This window comes from Motacilla alba, chromosome 5 (assembly GCF_015832195.1).
Source record: "Motacilla alba alba isolate MOTALB_02 chromosome 5, Motacilla_alba_V1.0_pri, whole genome shotgun sequence".
In the NCBI taxonomy this organism is placed as follows: domain Eukaryota; kingdom Metazoa; phylum Chordata; class Aves; order Passeriformes; family Motacillidae; genus Motacilla; species Motacilla alba.
Window position 1 is genome coordinate 16,763,077 of NC_052020.1, and position 20,959 is coordinate 16,784,035.

Below are 20,959 nucleotides of genomic sequence, written 5' to 3' on the forward strand. Positions count from 1 at the left end.
ACTGGATACTAAATATGGCCACAACAATCTCTGCTCTCCTGTACAACAGCAGTTTCTGACAAATGATATTGTTCTAAACCAATTATAATTATTAAATGGAAAAAACCCCACATTAATTACAGGCATCATTATCTCACTACAGCTGGGCATGCAGTTCTTCACAAAGCTCTTCCATGTAAAATCATTATCCATGTACTGTGAACTCAGTCACTGCTCATAGTCCTCAAGCAAATGCTCTTTTCTTGGTCTGGAGTCCTGACTTAAATGCAGTTGTAGATGGATACTTTTGATTAACAGTGTTCACATCATCATTGGATGTCTCCATAAAATAGTAACTTGCTGAATCATAAGTATTTGACTGAAATTCCTTCCCGGAAAGCTGAAGGTAATATCTTTATCCTGACTTCTCAGACAGAATGAGTTCAGCTAAGAATGTTGCTGCAAATACAGGGAACTGAAAACAACAAAATTTTGAGTAAAGATTTGTAATAACTTGTCAGTATGTGCATTTCTTGAGAATTTTGTAAGCTTCATATAGTAAAGATATAAAAGGTTTCAGTGAACATAAAGGCTACAGAGAAAAGCTTGAAGCCATGGTAATGGAAGAGGAAAATTAACTGTTACCAGTCATCTTAATTCCATGATGTCTCAGTCTGCCACCTTTGTTGGTAAAAGTGATGCTCTCAAGTGCCCAGTTCTTCAAATGAGGAAGTCATGAGATGCTCATTGATGTCAGGTGTTTTAATTTATTACTGCTTGACAGAAAGATTATGAACATATATTACAAAAAGAAAATCCTATTTGACAGCAGTGATGATTTTTTGATCTCTTCTGTCAGAGAAAGGTAAATTTCTGTCTGACACTACCAGTTATCAAGTTTGAGTTGCTAGGGAACACTGCAGTCCCTTATCTTCATAAAGAAGATGCTTCTTAGAAGTGGAAAAAATTACATTCTCTTTTGGATTTCATTAAAAAGAACTTAGAGCTGATTTGCCAGAGATAATGTAATTTGTACAGTTGTGAAATCTTAATTATATATTTATCATAGTATCAGTCTGTTTTGGGGACTTACTATTTTTTCCCTTTGATCATGATTTTCAGAAGTGACAAGTGATTTTGTTCTTTTACTTTAGGGCTTTTATAAGGCAGATGCAGAAAATTTTCAGCAGAAGTTTTAAGTTTAGGGTCACAGTTTTATTATCAACAGCCATATACTTCATCCACCTTCTGTTGCTGGGAAGAGGATAGGGGAATAGTAAGGGGAAAAAAACAACCACAAAAACCAAAAAGGCAGACTTTCATGTCAATTAAAATTTAATGTTCTCATTTTAATTACAACCACATTGAGCTATGGCTGAAATTAGGTTAAGTCACTGTCTTTCCTGGGCTTCTTCTCACCACTCAGAAGAAGTAACTGAGAATTTCCTTTCCCCTTCACTCCTCTGGTCTGACCTTCCCTCACCTTCCCTTCTCTGACCCTTAGAGCACTGCCCCTGTGTGCTGGAAGCACAGGGAAGCACCAGGGCATACACAGTGTTGGCAGCTGTGGGCATGGCTTGTGGTCTGGTGGTTGTGATATTGGTGGGCATGACAGAGCAGGCGCCTCTTGTGCAGGCAGATTGCCAAGGAAAAGCACTTTCTTCAGAGGCTCACCTCAGTATTACATAGGTGAAAACTGGAAAGGCTGAAGAAATTCATATGGAGAGATAACCCATGCATTTTATATTTTATAGGGAAAGTTTTCTTATATTGAGACTATGTTTTCCACAAGCAATTATTTTGCTAATGAAAAATGACAGGATCAAGCAAGTTCTTGTTTTACCGTCAAATCAGTGGTGGCAGTGATGTTTTGAACATATGCAGTGCATGGAATGTTTCACCTCTAATGTGGAGAGATTCAGGAGTAACAGAAGTAGAATTGATCTGTGATGTTGGTGGGAAGGTGGAGATTATCTTGTGGGAGTTTCCAAAGTACCACAGTGCAATAGTCTGCCCGATTTTGGAACAGAGTTGCCCTCTGCCCTTGGCAGTGCTAAGGTAGTGGGCAAGGGCTTACTTATCTCTCTTGCATAGTCAGGAAACCAGCTGTACCATGGACGGACCTCTTTACCCTGGCAAAATTTATTAGTTTGCTTAAAAAGTCACACAAGGGAGAGATGAACACAATCACCCAGGAGAGTGAATGGAAGTTAATGAAAGAAGAGTTAATACAGAAATCTGAGATCTATATCTCTGTTCATTCATGTCTTGCCATCTTTCATTCACACAGTCTTTTCAGCAGTTCCAAAACTCCTGCACTTCATTCTTCCACTTTGTGTGCTGGTCCAATATTATTCCTTTCCTTATCAGCTAGTGATCATAATTTGTGTATTATTTGTCTTTTTGCTTTTGGGTATAATACCAAATTTGTTCAGTGAAGGCAGAGTAAAGTGTTTGAGCTGTTACAAATAGAAGCCATTATAAAAACCTTGTAAGAATGATAATGAACTGGAGGAGGTTTGCATTTTCTTTTTTCTTCTTTTTCTGAGTGGCTTTTAGGTGTGTTGAACTTGATAAAGAGGAGATCCTGTTTGGCGGGTACTCTGCTGTTGCAGTTTCTGCAAGCTGTGGGAATGAGGGAGGGCATGGCAATTCTATATATAAAGCATCCAAGCTTGAAGAGGGCAGCCTAGAAAGTGGCAGCATTGGCACTGCCTGCTTGGAACAGAGGGGAGCACTGAGGACACTGCCCAGACAGGGCATGCATCATGCTCCCAACACTGGTCCTGCTCATCTTCTGCAGTTTCCTGCACTCTGCTGGTAAGTCCGGGGTGCCTGGGCTCCTCTTCGTACATGGCTTGAAGGAAAATTGTAGTATGACATCACATGAGGTTCAGGTTTTGTTCTCCTTTCCCACAAACTGCAGAATTCAGTTTACACGTTTTCTTCTCTTTTGCTTCACCTTAAAACACAACAGGTTGTTTAATAAATACATGGCTGAAATAAAATAATTCATTCTTCCCTATATCAGAAAGTTGGTCACTGATTTGTTGGATTCTTCCATAAAACTCATTCCCTAGTTACAGGGAATAATTTTAATGGACTTTTGTTGTATTTCCGAGTTGCCAAGTGCCTTCACCTTTCACATGTTCATGATGCGATGTCCTAGCAATGTCATTGCAGATATAGATTGTATATCTTCTGTGTAGAGTGATAATCAACATCATTTTACTTTGTTCTGTGAACTGCAAAAAGCATTAAGTATGAGCTATGTGATGGCATTTCTTTTTTTGAAGAATTACATGATAGAAAGAATCCTATACTGGAAAACAGGCAAATGGTTCTAGTCTAAGAATTTTACATGACTCTTGATGTATTCCTCCATATATTATTCAGTACAATCCTTCAGTCTTTCTAAGAAGTCTGTTTTACTTTTTTGATCCAACCCACCTGTATACCAGATGAATGTGCAATTTCTGAAAGAGGATTTCATAAGTTCATTGGCTCTGTAGCTACTCAGCCACCTCACTCATTATTCCTTCTGTCCTGTTACCAGTGGATTTTTTGAGAATAAGTCTTTTTTGCCATGGTTAGGCATGGCTTAAGGTGTTTTAGGTTTTTTTTAATCTCTTCTGTATATTTTCTTTAATTACCAGTTATTACAGTTAGAACTTCAAGAAAATATTTCAAGCTGCTAAAAAGCATACTTCACTTGCTTTAGCTGAAGCAAAGTTAAATTTATTTCTTCTGTATTGTGTTTACAACATTTAATGAATCATGGAGTTCAAATTGCATGGGGACATTTATTGCTCTTAAATCACTGACTTAAACTGTAGCATGAAAATAATTAAAATATAAGTAACTCAACCCTTTAGTAGACTCTCAGAGCCAATTTCTAACCTCAGCTGTATTGTTATAAATCAGGTGTAACTCCATTCACTGTATCAGCACCATTGTAACCAATATCAAGTCAAGTACCTGAACGTGGGTCCTAACCCCAAGTTTTGCTGCCTGCAAGAGCAAAATCTTCATCTACATGACTTCCTGTTTTAGATAATACATGTATTGATGTAAATACTTGCAATCAAATAGAAAATTGCTGTAGACACACAGACACAAGCTTTACATGTAAACTTGGCAATCCCAAATCAGAATTTTTTCTACAAATGACTAAATTGTATTTAAAGATAAAAACCCTAGCAGCAGGATCTAGAAAATTCTTACAGAGCAGTTTTCTCCTTTGGGATGTGTCAGTATTTCAAGTCCTTGGAATGCCTCACAAGATTGGACACTGTGAAAACAAGCAATTTCATTCTGTCAAGGAAAGATTTGAAATCGGGCAATTTTTGGATGTTGATTTGTTCGTTCTTAAATTGGACAACATGCAGGGTGCTCATTGTTTTGAACTCTGGATCCAAGTGTTGTATCATCCTTAGAATGAGTCAGACCAAAGCCAGGACCTAATTCTCTTCTTCATGGATCTGCATCTAAATTCTGTACCTTGAGTCTGTCTCTAGGTAGAAATATAAATATTGATTGTAAGGACGTATATTTGATTATTTGATGTGAAATCTGATGGAAAGTGATAACAAGAAAATCAGTAAACATGCTTGAGTTAAAAAAAAAAATCTGCAGAAGCTTGAAACCTGATTAAAACTGTTAGTTCTGGTCTTTTCTTAATAAGAGGTGCTGATTCATTGTTTAAATCAAAGCTTCACCCCTTTAGTTATTTCCATAATCAAAACTGCATGGATCCTTTTGAGAGGTTTGTGTACAGTCATACTTTTTCTTATGAAGTATGTAACTAGGAAGTAATTTGATTTATGCTGTTCACGTATATATGTTTGCAAGAGACAAAGGGAGGTAAAAATTTCATATTGAAGAGAAATCATCATGAACACGTGCAACTGAGAACTCATATTACAGCTACAGCTTTACCAGTACCTTCAGTGTTAAGTTTAATTTTAGGCTTCTATCATTTGTTTTAAAGCTCTTGTCCTTTCCAGAACATCTGACATTTCAACATTTCTGTTTGTCTCCAATTAGAAGAGAAAAATGTAACTCTTTACAAAACAGAGATTTTAAATTATTTCTTCAAGTTGGAAGTACAAAGATTTCATTTAAATGTTTTGTTTTCATTTTTTTATCTGGTGTGAAATACTTCGATTGAAGCCAGTACAAGATAAAATTGTATTTTCCCATAGGGATGTTTCATAGTAGCCAGAGTAGAGGAACAAAATTACTTATTTCTTCACAGTACATCATGTTCACTGGTTTGTACTGCTGCCTTGAACTAGACAGGCTGACCACACAGAAACTGCACTTCAACAGATATCATTCTCAAGGAAGTTGGCTGGCTGGAGAAGAGTGGGAATTGGAAGTAAAACCTTCCTTTATCCAAGAGAAGTGAAACTCTGGTTAAAGTTCTACTGAGATAATTCAAAATAAGTATTTAATATCATTTCTCAAAGGAAAACAGAATACTTGCAGTAATAATAAAATGTCAGAAAGGAAGATTTCAGTACTTTAGAAATCTCATTTAACACTAGGACAGCCTTTTAAATGAAAAAATCCTAAAATTATTGCAAAATACAACTTCTGCATAGCCATAGTACTTGCTACATCTGTACAATCTGGCATTTTGTGTGCTTCTGGTTGATAGTGTTGCCAGAAAATTTAACTATTATCTTCAGAGTTAAGTGTGAGAAAAAGAATGTATGTGCTGAGAAAAATTACTGTACTGTAATTAGTATAATAGTTTGATCTGACAGGATACTGATTGGCAGATCTCTCTATTTGTTTTATTAGCTAGTCTTTGGGCAAAAGTTGAAGTGGATTTCATATCCATAGTTATTTTCAATCTAATCTTTGGGCACCTCAATATAATCCAGGATGATTATTAAGCTCAAATTTAATCTAAATACCAAACCTGACATGCATGTTAAATTTTGTTTGCCATGCTTAGGTCCTTGAGTTTGAAAAGCTACCCAACAAGCTTTGTAAACTGATTTGTCTGTTCTTATCTAAAATATTTGTCCATGAGACATTTTGCTTTACATCAAGCTCTCTAAAATGATCTGACTTGAAGTAGTGTTTTAGGCATATATTCAATTCCTGCAAATCTAATGTCCTTGGAAGGCAGCTGTTACACACTTCTGAATCCCATTCATGTAGTGTTTGAAGTTTCGGATTAAACTGTAATTATTGGAAAACTGTAAACCCAACAATAGATTGTTGAAGAAATGCAGGTATCAAAATCCAGGCATTCAAAAAAGGCAGCAGCAATTCTGGGCATGGAGAGTGTTAGCTTGAAAGCCGCAAACTGACCGTTCCTTTTTGTGGTGTACTTACTGTGATGCACGGTTCACTAGGAACTTGGAAGGAGCATGCTGGATTTTGGAAATGCCTGCTGAGTTGCAGGCCAACCGTGGAGGTTTTCTAAAACACTGGCAAAATCTCAAACAATTATTGGCCATTGCTGACCAGTTCTAGACAGTAAGGCAGCATGAGTAGGATTAGAATGATTTTGTGATGAGTGTGTCAGACAACTTGGGAGTGGCTGAGATAAATGCCATTTTAAGCTATTAGAACAATTAGGAGGGGAGCACTTCTGTCACTGAATTTATATCCTTGATTTATTTCTCTTATGCCTAAATATTCATTGTATACAATTCTACCAGTAAAGTATTTTAGCTCTTAAAAACTAGATTTGTTTATCCAGATAACATCATCTTTCAGCAAGTACTATTTCATAGAAGAATTGAGGTATAGACTGTTGGGAATGTTGGAGACATTTGAATCTGAGATCCAAAGCAAAATTATGTGCTGAAACAGTTTCAAAACTCCCTCTTGTGCTTTAACCTATCCTTACATAAAAGGCAGAGCCTCACTTGTTTTCCTGCAGCCCTTGAAGTAGCACATGGCAAATCCTACGTCACCTTCAGCAGCACAGCGTGGAATTGGCTGAGAGTCTGCTACAGCTGGTGAGCTCCCTGGAGGCTTCCACTCACTGCAGTATCCAAGGAAGCAACAGCACCCTGCAGAGCTGTAGTGTGTATATAGATATTCATGTGGATTTGGCCTGGTTTATTTGATTAAAAAACCTTTCCCAACAACATTTTCTATGTTGCAAAATATCCTAAACGGGTAATAGAGAATTGCATGGGTTCTGCAAGATACTTGCTGCCGCTATCTAAGAAATACCAGACTTGAGAAAATTTAAATTTGAGTAGCACATTTCTGAAGCACCTCAGGTCTTTATTCCTGCATCTTGTTTAGGTTTTTACCATGCAGCTATTGACTCTGAGAGCTCACTTCAGCAGTGCTGGAGCAAAATTCTGGGTGAAAGAGCCTTTGGGTATGTGTGAGAATGTGGAGCAGTTGTGCTCATGCAGCAGGTCTGTGTTTGACATGGAAAAGGAACCACACTGCACTCAGCATTTGCTCAACATTCCTTGGCTTCTCCTGACTAAACCAGGCTTTGTGAAGAGGTGCGTGGAAGGGAGAAGGTGACAGCTTGCATCATTCTGCCTTAACGTGTACAGCAAAGGCAGCAGCTATGCCTGGGGATTTCCTGCTCTTCAGCTCCAGATCCCAGAGTTCTTGTGAAGAACACACAGGACAATACTTTCCCCATAATTTCACACTTTTGGTTATTCCTTCCACTACTTCTACCCAGGTGGTGAAACAAGAAGTCAAAAACACACAGAAGATTTATCCCACTTTTTTAACAGGAACATAGGATTTTAGTATGAAGTGTAGGAACTCTCATTTGCATAGGATTTCTAGCAAATTTTGAAAACATTTGTCTGGTACAGAAGAATTTTCTATTACCTAATTATGTAATAGGAATTATTTGATTTTCCATGATAATTGTCATTCATATTTGTGTGACAGAGCACAATTCATATGTGCTGACCCTGCTTTGGCTTGCAGCATGCTTAAAAATAAATAAATAAATATATAAATATCAAACTTCTTTTGCTCAGAGGATAATTTCTTTGTGTTGTCTTTCTCCTTTCACAGCTTTTGAAGGAAATTATTGGTCCCCCATTCTTCTCCAAAAACAGAAAGAATCTCTGCAAAGAAGTAAGTGTCTGACCTGGTTTTTAATGTTTGCATTCAAGTGTGAGTGACAACTCTATTCAGCATCAAGTCCATATTGCAGAAGGCACTGTACAAACTACATAATAAAAATAAGTCTTTGCCTCAAGGAGCATATGTTTTGAAGCATAAATTTTAGAAATTCTGAAAGAAGACTTTGCATGTAAAAAGATTGTAAAATGCGTTGTCTCACTATGGTAAGTTTTAAACTAAATGGAAAATGCTTTAGTGTGCCATGCTGAGGTTTTGATACCTAAGGCTAGAAACTGTGAGCAGTTTAATAGCTTTCCACATTTAGAAATATGCTATTGGGGTAATTTGTGTGATAGGTTTGATTTTCATTCCTACATATTACTGCCTAATACTATCTAAAAATTTAGGATATAGATTCTTTTGATACTGCAAAATCCAGGAAACTAAATAAAGCTCATTCTCCATATAGAATAGGTCTGTGAAAATGATTTTAAAGATTTCAGGTTAAAACAAACTTATATGCAAATGGGCAATCAGAGTGTGGAATACTTCTTCCTCAGCTTTATAGCCAGCAGCCAGAGTGGGGTCAGAATAGGACAGATCTCTGCTTCAGTATTCAGCTGTGGCAGCTCTGCCACACTTCTGGTAGTTTACCAGCAGTTTTCCGTTAACTCCAAAGAATGGCTTGTGTGCATCCATCCAAATCTGTGTGCAAAATTAACTCCAGCCACCTACTTACTGTAAATTTGTGCTAGTCCTTCTGAGTCTGAAAAATACAAATAGTGAGGTACTACTATCTTACTTGTGTAAAACAATGTGCAATGCCAAAACAAAAAAAAATTAGCATATTATAACTTTAAAATATTAAAATATTAGCAATCAGAGGTATGGTTGGGAAGGCAGGTATCCTCAAAATGTTAACTTATAATTAAAATTTAATGGTAAATTTTGACTGTAGTTATTGTGGAATTTTCTGCTACAAAGAAATTTTGGTTCTGTTCAAAATGATGGTGGACAAGGACTTGGAAGCCAGAGCACAAGGAAGGTATAAGCAGAAAATTCTCAATAGCCTCACATAATTCCCTAAACTGAAAATAACTGGAGACTCAGAGAATATCTGTGAAAGTATATATGCCTGATCTGATGGTAGTCTTCCCTTGGGCAGGCTGTCAATGGTAACTGCTGGAAATAAAATACAGAGCTACATCAACCCTTGGGCAGAACCAACACACTTTTTCACATGTCCTTTTCTGAAGAAATGTGAGGCATTGACTTCTAAATTTGAAGTTAATTCAATATTCATTTAGTTTTCCATGTCCATGGCAAGAAGGAATGACTATCATGATGCTGACATGATATATTTTATGGGACATGGTGTTCCTCTGCTATGGGATACAGAAGGCTATGGCCCTTCTGATAACACAAAATTTTCACAAGATCCTTTCTAAAATAAGTAAGGATATAAGTCCTAATATTCCAAACTATTTTCTATCCTCGTCTGTTTAGAGACAATCTTCCTAGTAATTCATATTTTTAATGTTTTACACTAGAATATCATGGTTTGCTTCTGCATACCATTAGAAATCAATTCTCTGTACTCCAAATCTTGTTACATTTCAGTGGCTGAGTAAAATTCTTTATCCAATTTGGGGAAATGTGGAGTTGTAGAACAAAAATAATTATATAAAATGAAAATATATTAAAATAAGCGTTTGTTTAGCAAGAAACTGAGAGTGGCTTGAATTAGGAGAATCCTCATTCAGGATAAGCATAGATAAGCTACATGAAGTTCATTCTTAAAGTAAAATAGTCGACAGACTTTTAATCTGACAAAAAATTCTCAAATATTCAGGAATTCATTTCTGTCTGCTGTCTGTTCTTACAACAAGAAAAACAGTAGAGCATGGATATAGACTAAAAGAAAATCCCTGGATTTCATTTCATAAAAGCTGAACTCAAACACATAATCTGGATTTAAACTTCCTTAACTTATTGACATTCCAATTTGTTGTTTTTCTTTGATAAGTTTTAAATAAAAACAAATACAGTGACCGTGCTCCTGTATTTATTGAAAGGGGCACCTCTTGCACTCTGACCATTGTGCAGCCCTGGGTAATCATTCCTTGGCACATTCTGGGGTTTGGTGGTCAGTATCACTCAGGCTCAGTATATTAAACTAGCTGGACTTGGGCATGAAGGATCAATGATAACAACCAGCCAATTCCTATTTTCCAGTCAGACCTTCAGGACAGAACAGAAGTGTGGAAGAGGAGTATTTTTTGCCAACAGGTAACTGCTCACTGGGAAACAGTATTTTCTGCATGACCTGGATAGAACCAGTAGCATTCTGCAGTTATTTGATCTCTCCTTTACAGTCAAAAGAGATGTTTTGGCTTTAAAACAATAAATGTAAATTGCATGTAGACTTTGATAAACTTATCTGATGCTTTGTTAACTCCAAGATATATGCTAAGATACCTGAGCTTCATGTGATACCATAAGCAAAAATAATAAAAAAATGAAAGTAACAATCTGAAGTCTGGAAATACAAAATTGAGGACATGATTTTAGGTACTTCAATAAAATTATCAGCTTCAGAGGGACAGTTCAAATTCTTTAAGTAAGTGCAGAACTATCTAACAGAAGGTGCTGGAGTTGTACCTCTTTGTTTTTTGACTCATTTCCACATCTAAAAATCTGTCTATTCAGATGAACATTCCAGACTACTTCTTAAAAATTAAAACTGAATAAAACAATCTGTGTATTTATAAAAATGGCTGGAACTTTGTCATGCAAATTCACAGCTGAGAGATTGTGGAATTACAAGTTGGGCTTTGAAGACTGTCTTTGGATAGGTGGTGATTGACTGTGCAGTTAGTCATGATACTGTAATGCCATAGCCTGGTAAGTGCTGAGCCTGTGATTTTACAGCTCTGTCCAGTAGCAAGCTGTCACCTTTGCAAACAGATCTTTCAGACTGAAATAAGAAGGTAAATCTTTATATTACCCATAGGAGCTGAAGTTAGGGAATTCTCTCCTTACAGTAAATGATAATATTGCTCTCACTCCTAATATTGTTTCACTTCCTGACTTGAGATAAAATTGTGAGATTACAAAAGAATAAAAAAACAAACAGAAGGCTAGAATGTTGTTTACAGAATTAATCTGAGCAGAAGCTTAATAGCTTGTCCTAGTATTTATGTTTGAAATGCTAATCAGAATGAGAAAATATGCTAAATCTGTTTTTCTTTCTCTTTTATAGTTTTGAGCAAGGATTCCTGTTCTACCTGGGGAGGAGGGCATTTTTCAACCTTTGATAAATACCAGTATGACTTCACTGGGACGTGCAACTACATCTTTGCAACTGTATGTGATGAGACCAGTCCAGACTTCAACATTCAGTTCCGTCGTGGGCTGGACAAAAAAATTGCAAGGATCATTATTGAGCTTGGACCTTCTGTTGTCATTGTTGAGAAAGGCAGCATTTCTGTCAGGAGTGTTGGGTAAGATTCTGCCAGGAATGGGGCGTGAAGTGTTTAGAGAAAGCTGGGAGTTATACAGCAGGTGCAGGGACTTATGTAGCAGATGCACTGACAACTGCTTTGTGTCAAAAATGAATTAACAAATTACTAAAGTTAACACACCTAACTAGACTCTACTCCCTCTGCTTCCCATCAAGCACTCACACTCTACAACATTCTCTTTCTAGATTTCTCTGATCTTGTCGGTTTTCAGTCATAATTCTTATATTAAAAAACCATAGACTCTCCTCGGGTTAATCAATGTTAGTTTCACTGCACCAGCTTCATGGTTCTTGAAACATATAACTATGCTCTAATAAAACCAAACCAGGTAAAGATGCCAAGTCCTGTGCAAACACTGTCAGTAGTAGAATACTATGCAACCAATTTTTTGGTTATCCTTCTATGAAGCTGCTCATGAGGATTTTCAATCAGCAGAAACTTTCATGTGTTTTGAAATACCACACCACAGTTAAAAAGGAAAAAAAATCGGTTTCATGTTGCTGCAAGTACTCAGACTGGGAGTGTATCATATTCAAAATAAATAACTAATGTCTGCATAATCTTGCTACAAGGTTGGTTTCTCTTTTCACCATATTCCAGTGTCATTCAGTTGCCTTACACCAGCAATGGAATCCAAATAGCACCTTATGGACGCAACATCCGCCTGGTAGCCAAGCTGATGGAGATGGAACTGGTGGTCATGTGGAACAATGATGACTACCTCATGGTTAGTAAAATGTTCTCATAGAGCAGAGAAGAAAATTCTCACTGATTTACCAGAACTCTCTGAACTTAATGGGTGCTCTTGCATGTATTTACTATTTTGATATTTATTCTTTTCCTGTTTTATCCATTCCTCTTGAAATAAACAACTTTGCATATTAGTTTCCCTTGCAGCATTGGTAGTTAGCTAAAGCCACCAGTGCTGAGATTTGTGGATACTTTCACACATCTTAGTCTTTCCTCAGGGTGTTCCAGCAGCTGCAATCTTTTTCTTAAGAGATATTGTTTAAAGTTGTGTAGAACTCAATATTGTATGCCATAGTTTAGCCTCTTTTTTTGCTTCCCTGGGACATCTTTTGATTTCAAATATCAAATGCTTCTACCAGTTTCTTTTCTCTTTCCTTTTTTGGAATCTTCTAAGGTTTTCCCTTCAAAATCCCCAATACGTTTTCTCAGTGTGACCTTGATATTATTGCCACAAAAGACACTGAATTGTAAATTGATTAAGTTTGCTATAACAAGGAAATGTAGTAAATTGTCTGGGAGATTTATCAGCATTATTATCACATATATGAGAGAAAATGCTAGTGTTGGGTTAATCTGACCATACAAAGAATATTATTTTATTTCTCTGATCTAAGATTTTCATAATAATTCATTGTTTGTAGCCAGTAGTAATACTACCATTTCAGTCTCCAGAACAGAGAACTGAATAACCTTCTTCTGAAAATAGATTTTCTTCCTGTGACCTAAAGTTTCTTAAGAGAAGAAACCTGAAATTTGTGCTCTGTCAACAGAGATATTAGCAAGGCTTCAGCATTATTTTCTTTTTTCCTGGATCCTTAGAATGTTATCCACGCTCAATTCCCTGTGTCTTCAAATCTTATTCTTTTTATTAAATAATAATTTTAACAAATCACTATTTGCCTATTGGAAAAAGACTTCCCTGCTTACAAAATTCTTCCTTCAAAAAGTCATTGAAAGTAATGAGAAGAATAACTTTTAATTGAGTGCTTGCACTGAATTTGTTTGAGAAAGTTATTGCTGTATAGATAATTTTACTTAGGGTGATCCTTTAAAATATTTTGTTCTATTTTATATTAGGTTTTGGCTGAAAAAAAATACATGGGGAAAACGTGTGGAATGTGTGGGAACTATGATGGTTATGAATTGAATGAATTTGTCCGTGAAGGTAAGAGACAAGGACATTTCAGAAAGGAGGAGAATGAGTTAAAGTGAGTCAAGGTGAAAGCTGAATACTGTGATAGCATTGCTGTGTTTCAGAATTGAGTAAAGCAGTCCCATGGGGCACCAACATACCTCATAGGATTATGCTACACTCTGTTATCTGCTATAAGCACAATATAATGGGTTCCTCACACAAGTGATAAGGACTCTTATCTTTTAGAAACAGGTGGTAAGGATCACACTCTCCTGACTTCCACAAGAGGCAGTTGTTATCATTGGGAAAATTAACTAGTAGGACATTTAACAGTCAAAGAGTAAAATCTGAGTTTTGCTACATCACAGCAACAAGTAAACAAATCAATGCAGTCTTTTTTTCCTGACAAATTATAACCCTTTAATTTCCAGGTAAATTGCTGGATACATATAAATTTGCTGCATTACAAAAAATGGATGATCCATCAGAGATCTGCCTGTCTGAGGAGATACCAATTTCTGCTGTTCCTCACAAAAAATATGTAAGAAAGATCTTCTTGGCTTCTCTGCAGCATGAATCTTAGCAGGGGGCAAGATAGATAGAAATCAACAACACAGAGGCAGTGGTTTCATAAAAATTACTTCCATGAAAATGGGTACAGTCAACATCTGTATAGCATGATATGAGAAAGAAAAGGAGTTCTTCGCATTAAAATACATTTGAATAAAAGCCCACAGGCGTTTTAAGGCTAGATTTAAATCACTCATAAAAATCAACCAGCATTTAGCTCAGAGCTTTCTGGAATTCCGTGCAGGTCATCACAGGAAATTCATGGAAACCAGCAAAGCTTTAAGAATTTTTTATCTAACACCTGGAGACCTGACACTATAAGCTGTACACATTTGAAGATACCCACAATGCCTAAAGCATATTGCCAGCTAACAGCACTGGTAACAGGGACAACCACCATCAACTGCTATCACTTACAGTTCTAAACGGAAAGAAAATCAGTGTGCCTGAGAACATTTGAGACCTTACACTGCAGTAGACATCATGATAGGCAACACAAACATGCGGGCAACGGAAATGCACCAAGTGTGTGCTCAAAGAGGAATGAATTTTGTGATCTTCACATCTGGGATGTTTTTCATGGAACATGTTGTCTCATGTTTGCCAGGAGACAACACATTTCTTGTGTTCAGTGTTCTCAGCCATTTTTAGGGGGGTTGATGGCATAGAAAGTGACTTAATTTTCAATATGAGAAGTGGAATTATTTCAATATATCAAGCTTTTTCTATTGTACAATGAATTTGTATTCCCTTCTATCTGTGAGTTTCTCACACATTTGAAGTCAAATATCCATTATTAAACTCTAGGGAGGAAAAGCAAACAAACCAACAAGAAAATCATAACTAGCAGTGTTATTCCACTGTGGTTTTCATATGAAGGAAACACCACCAGGAACAATATTCTTTCTCTTTTTATTCAGGCCATGATCTGCTCCCAGCTACTTAATTTGGTGTCACCAACCTGCAGTGTGCCCAAGGAGAGGTTTGTCATTCGTTGCCAGCTTGATATGCAGGACTGCAGTGAGCCAGGACAAAACAATTGCACTTGCTCTACACTGTCAGAGTATTCCAGGCAGTGTGCTATGTCCCACCAAATGGTGTTCAACTGGAGAACTGAAAACTTCTGCTGTAAGTTCAAATGGTTTATTCATGAGAGACTGTGCTTAACTTTTCTGTGCCTTAAATAGAGGGATGATGATAATAAATGGAATATTTTTAAAAGTCTCTACTGTCTTTAATCAAACTAATTATTTTCTACAGAGAACAGTGTCCTTTGATAAAGCTGTAAGGAGAGCAGAGAAACCTCAAAGAAGAAGGAAGCTCAAAACATAGCTCCTGTGTCTAGATCAGTGACAATAAAACAGATAAAGATCCACCAAGTGAAAACTGTTTAAATTCTCAAACTTCCTATAGGAGGCTGCTTGTTCTAAGAACAGTTTTCCTATTACTGTACTTGGAAAATTAACCAGTGAAGAGAGAGCCCTTTTAAATAGCCCCGGATGTTCTTTGAACCTTTTTACTAATAATTGCCATAGCTCCTCTTATTCAAAGATGATTTTCAGTAGTCCTTTTTCAGGTGTTCAGCCTTCTTATTTACAATGACTGTTTGAAAGCAAAACCTTGAAGTACTACAGAAAATCTGATTTTTGGTACTTCATTAGGCTGCAGTATGGTCTGTTTGCCATTCTCCAAGCTTCTGAAAAAATGCTTCCAATTTTTTGGGCAAGAAAGATTATAGAAAGCCAGAATGAATATATGATGGTAACAAAGAATACTCAAATGATTAAATGAATATTGAGGCAGGATAAAAGAATGTTAGTGTCAGAAATCAGAAGGTCTTTTCCTTGCTAGGCAGCAGAAGAAATATTCTATGTTTACACGTTAAAAATCTTCACACTCCCACTGTTTGTTGCAGCTGTGGGAAAATGTTCTGCAAACCAAATCTATGAGGAATGTGGTTCTCCGTGTATTAAAACCTGTTCCAACCCAGAGTACAGCTGTTCCAGTCACTGTACCTATGGCTGCTTTTGTCCAGAAGGTATCATTCCATCATATTCTTAATGGATCACACAAATGTTTTTTGCGCATATCCAGTCAAGTGGAATGGACGGCTTAATAATGAACTAGCTGTGCATTTCAGGGCATTGTGCTGCTAGAACTGCTTTTTCTCAGGTAACATAATGTAACTGGAGTCTTGAGTAATTGTGGTCCTTCAACATGGTTGGTCACTCTTCACAAGAACAGAGCTATGACTACATGGTTTGTGATGGGATAAAGATATGCTATCTGTTTAAAGTTCTTTACTTAAATATAAATTGATCAGGCACCAGGAAGAGGTAGCATACCTCAGAGGATTTCTGCAATGTTATGGGAATTTTGTAAATTCCCTTTTAAAAAATTCAAGGTTAACTTATTACAGAAACTGTGATTATTACTATCATTTGCATTTCAAAATAGGACAATTGACTGTGCTCTCATATGACAAAGTAGTCAAAAGCTGTTTTCACTTGTGAATATTCCATTTCATTTCAATTAGGAGAAAATTTCCTGCGTGTTACATCTCCGAGTATGGACACTGGCTGTGCAAGAATAGCATTCTCAGGCTAATTTCAGAATGCACTCAAGCCATAATAACTGTAGTCCTAAGTGAGGATGGGTAAAAATGTTTTGTTTATCTTCTTTGGCAGGAACGGTTCTTGACGATATCTCGAAGAATCGGACTTGTGTTCACATTAGCCAGTGTCCATGTACACTGAATGGGAAAATATATGCTCCTGGTGAGACAATGGAAGCAGCTTGTAGGACCTGGTGAGTAGCAACAGGTACTTCCATGAGAGAATGAAAAGTACCTTTAGCAGACAACTGGAAAATTTTGCCCAGCCTTTCAAAGGGCAGCACCTTTCACAAGTGGGGAAAGTTTACTGAAAATCCCTACAAGAGTTCAGCAACTTTGAATTAAGGTGAGCAACTTCAGCTGATATATGTAGACAAAGAAAATCAAAGCATAGAAATCATAAGGAAAAAAGTGATAAAAACGACGTATTTCATTGCTGGAAGTAGCTGAGCTTTTAGACCATAAAGAAAAGAATAACCTTGCACAGAATTTCTTGTTTTCTGCAGTAAATGTGTGATGGGTCAGTGGAACTGCAAAGACTTGCCCTGCCCTGGAAGGTGTTCACTGGAAGGAGGCTCCTTTGTTACCACGTTTGATTCGAGGCCATATCGATTCCATGGGGTTTGCACTTACGTTCTTATGAAGGTAATTTCAACAGAATATCAAATGGATATATTTTAGTTAGTCTTTCGTTTCCTATTGGAACACAATAGGACTTCATAATACACACGTTTATTCTACAAATCATTGTTATACTGACATAGGCTTCTCTTTTTACTTCTCTTTTCCGTTTCCCTCCAGAGTTCCAGCCTGCCACATAATGGAACCCTAATGGCTGTTTATGAAAAGACTGGTTATTCTCATTCTGAGACCTCACTTAGTGCTATAATTTACCAGTCTACAAAGGTAGGTATTCCCTCCACAGGTTCCATCCAGCATTTTATAACTAGATTAGCAAAATAAGTGCTCAAAGTCATTGCCGGTAGCTTGAACTCAAAAATTATGGAATGTAAATACTGAAGATATGTTTCTGCTCTTGTATACACAGTAAAGATCTCAGTTGCTACATCAACTCAGGAAGGTATTTTCAAAGTGAAAGCTAGAAGCAGCATGTTATAGTGTGAAGAAATGCTTGAATTAATTTTTTTCTTTTACACAGATCATCGACAGTATAGTTGCTTAACATATAAATACCATCTGTAAAGGTAGTTACTTCTGGTTCCATGTCCTCTTCTTACAGGACAAAATTGTGATTTCTCAGAATGATCTCCTTACTGATGATGATGAACTCAAGCGGCTGCCTTACAGATCAGGTAAAAAAAAAAAGGAGAATATAAGTTATATCCAAATTAAATTAAATGTTTGTTTTTACACAACCCAGCATCTTTCACAATCTTTCAATTGCTAATACCAGGGGTTTTAGAAGAAGGTTAAAGTCTCTCCTGCTGCATCTGTTTTTCTGTGGTGAGTTGTGTGTGGGAGAAGAGTTGTAGACAGAGTGCTAGAACATTTATATAAGTGTTAAAATCGTTACCTTGCAGTATCACCAGCATCTCTATTTTTAAATGTGCTTGTTCCTTCAGGAGACATCACCGTTTTCAGACAGTCCTCCATGTACGTTCAGATGCATACAAACTTTGGGCTGGAACTTGCAGTTCAAACATCACCTGTGTTCCAGGCCTACGTGAAAGTTGGATCACAATTCAAAGGCAGAACACTAGGTAAGTTAACAAGTCCCTTTGCAAAGGAGAAAATGTAGGGAGTGTAACTTTGATAACTTAGTATTCACCTTTTAGGAAATCAATTTTCTTCTCCAGATTCAAAGAAAAAAAATACATTGGAAACTGAATTGTTTTTTTCCTGATAACTTTAAAACTATTCAAAGAAACTAGAGGTGTCACATTTTTCATACATAACACAATGCTGTTCTGTATTTTATGTGTGCCTTTTTCAATATGTGCTATACTACGCAATGAAGGAGCAACAAATAAGTCTGTGTGGTCTCTGCATCTTGGAGCACAAAGTTCTTTGAATGTAGTGCAGGACTACTGTAAACACAATGAGCCTATGAAACTAAAAGCTTCTGGGCTGGTAATCACCAGATGGAGATGTTTATTACACAGCAATATTAGCCACACAAGCATATTTTGCATTCTGATTAGGGGGAATTACAGAGAGGCTTTGGCTTTTACAAAAGCCTAAATGCATATTCTTTGTCATTATGCATTTAATATACATAAGAAAAAATGCAACTTCAGAAGTGTTTCAAGGCCTTTCTCTTTTACATTATTTAAAACCACTTTTTTTCTGAAAAAAAGACAAAAACTTCTCTATGATTTTGTCATTGACTAGAAGCTGACACTCTTAACTTGAGGAGGCAGAGGCTCAGTGACTGAATGTGTACATAATCAAGATTATCTGGCCACTTGACTTGAGTTGTCATTGATACTTTATGTAGAGCTTTTGAATCAATTGTCTCACTGTTATAGAATGAAACATAGGCCATTGTGCACATATTCTTTAATTTCCGCTGTCCCTTGCATTTCTGATGTTGTCAGGTTTGTGTGGCAATTACAATGGAGACACTACAGATGATTTCATGACTAGCATGGATATCACTGAAGGGACAGCCTCCCTGTTTGTAGATTCCTGGAGGGCAGGAAATTGCCATCCTGCCTTAGAGAGAGAGACTGACCCTTGCGCTTTGAGCCAACTGAACAGTAAGTACACGATGCTGTGGTAACTGATCTCTCTGACTGGCTTTGTCCAACACTTCCATAAGCCCATACCAGGGAAATGAGAGAGCTGCACAGAAACAGAAACTGAGAGGACTGAACCTCACAAGTTCTGTCACCAACAAGCCATTTTTGCTTTCTAGAATACATGTCAAGGGAAAGTTCATCAGATCCCATTCTAGAGATCTGGGATTGAGATGATGAATGGGAGTGGTTTGATCTGTCTAGTGAAACTGCGATTTCCACGAGTGTCTTAGGTTTGCTCAGCAGTACTGAGACTGAAATCCAGGTTTTGTCTTCCCAAGTCTCTATTGCTATTGGTTTTAAAAAAAAAAATTGTGAAAAAGAAAAAAAAAAAGCTCTATTGAGCTGCTTGTACAAGAATAGAGTCTGATGGTAACAAGCTAGGAATTGTCCTATTGTTCAGTGCATCATTGCCGAAAGTTCACCTGAAACACCAAATTTTTTTGAAAATTTCCATTTTCCCCCCTAACTTTCCCTTTTTAATATTTGTTGTTTACTTTCATTAGAAATATCTGCTGAGACGCATTGCTCCATTCTGACCAAGAAGGGTACAGTGTTTGAGAAATGCCATGCTGTGGTGAACCCTATTCCTTTCTACAAGGTATGAAGTTATTATGATGGATGTTGTACAGAGGGAGTCCAAATATAAACCAGATTGCACTCATATACGGTGTCCCACACATTGAATCAGCAATGCAGAGAAGCTTAGGAACAGGTGTGGTTTTGAAAATAATGTCCCCACTACACTGAAAGTCTGTTTGGTCATAGGCTCCAGTCCCATCCCTATGAATCATAAAATATTTTTGTTCATGCTGCAGTTGTCCATGACAACAGCTTTAATTGTGCAAAGTGTTGATTTTACCATGTGCATCATTGCGTATACTTGCTAGTCTACACAAAACATTTTGAATATTAAAAACGAGAAGCAGCAAATAAACAAAGGCGTTTTTAGGGTACTAAGTATGTTTTATTTACATCAGCAATGCAATTAGTCAGATATTTTCCATGAGTTTTAGTTATGCAGTAATATGTATCTTGTGTGACTTAGTTCTGTAGTTCAGCATAGAATCATATTGGTTGGGAAAGATTTTTGACATAATTGAGTCCAACCATAAATACAACAATGCCAAGTCCACCACTGCACCATGTCCCTAAATGTCACGTCCACACATCTTTCAAATACCTTTAGGGTTTAGCACTTCCAAATGTCTGGTCCCCAGTAACAAAGTACTCTCTGTGTGTTGGGTTTCAGAGATGTGTCTACCAAGCCTGTAATTATGAAGAGACCTTTCCTTATATTTGTTCTGCTCTGGGATCATATGCACGAGCATGCAGCTCCATGGGTTTAATCCTTGAGAACTGGAGGAGCAGTATGGACAATTGCAGTGAGTACCTGAACAACCTCTTAATGGTCTGCCATCAGATGAGTAATGAGGAAATAGTGATCAGAAAGAAGAGCTGCAGTTGGGTAACAAATATCCAACTGTTGGATACCCTTCTAGTGTCTGTCTCAACAGGGCTGTTATTTCAAGACTATATGAAAAATATTATT

At 37.0% G+C, this 20,959-nt stretch overlaps 1 protein-coding gene across 1 annotated transcript in view; it reads left to right on the top strand.

Moving 5' to 3' along the window:
* Positions 1-2,747: 2,747 nt before the first annotated feature.
* The window catches only part of MUC6 (mucin 6, oligomeric mucus/gel-forming), a 44,749-nt gene continuing 26,537 nt past the window's right edge, over positions 2,748-20,959 (top strand). Inside the window, exons 1-16 of the mRNA XM_038139100.1 lie at positions 2,748-2,799; positions 8,005-8,067; positions 11,318-11,558; positions 12,180-12,306; positions 13,407-13,494; positions 13,896-14,005; positions 14,955-15,162; positions 15,950-16,072; positions 16,722-16,842; positions 17,155-17,293; positions 17,450-17,554; positions 17,889-17,961; positions 18,232-18,369; positions 19,207-19,368; positions 19,914-20,008; positions 20,660-20,792. Coding sequence (XP_037995028.1) covers positions 2,748-2,799; positions 8,005-8,067; positions 11,318-11,558; positions 12,180-12,306; positions 13,407-13,494; positions 13,896-14,005; positions 14,955-15,162; positions 15,950-16,072; positions 16,722-16,842; positions 17,155-17,293; positions 17,450-17,554; positions 17,889-17,961; positions 18,232-18,369; positions 19,207-19,368; positions 19,914-20,008; positions 20,660-20,792 — 1,978 coding nt within the window. The remainder of the gene's footprint in view (positions 2,800-8,004; positions 8,068-11,317; positions 11,559-12,179; positions 12,307-13,406; positions 13,495-13,895; positions 14,006-14,954; positions 15,163-15,949; positions 16,073-16,721; positions 16,843-17,154; positions 17,294-17,449; positions 17,555-17,888; positions 17,962-18,231; positions 18,370-19,206; positions 19,369-19,913; positions 20,009-20,659; positions 20,793-20,959) is intronic.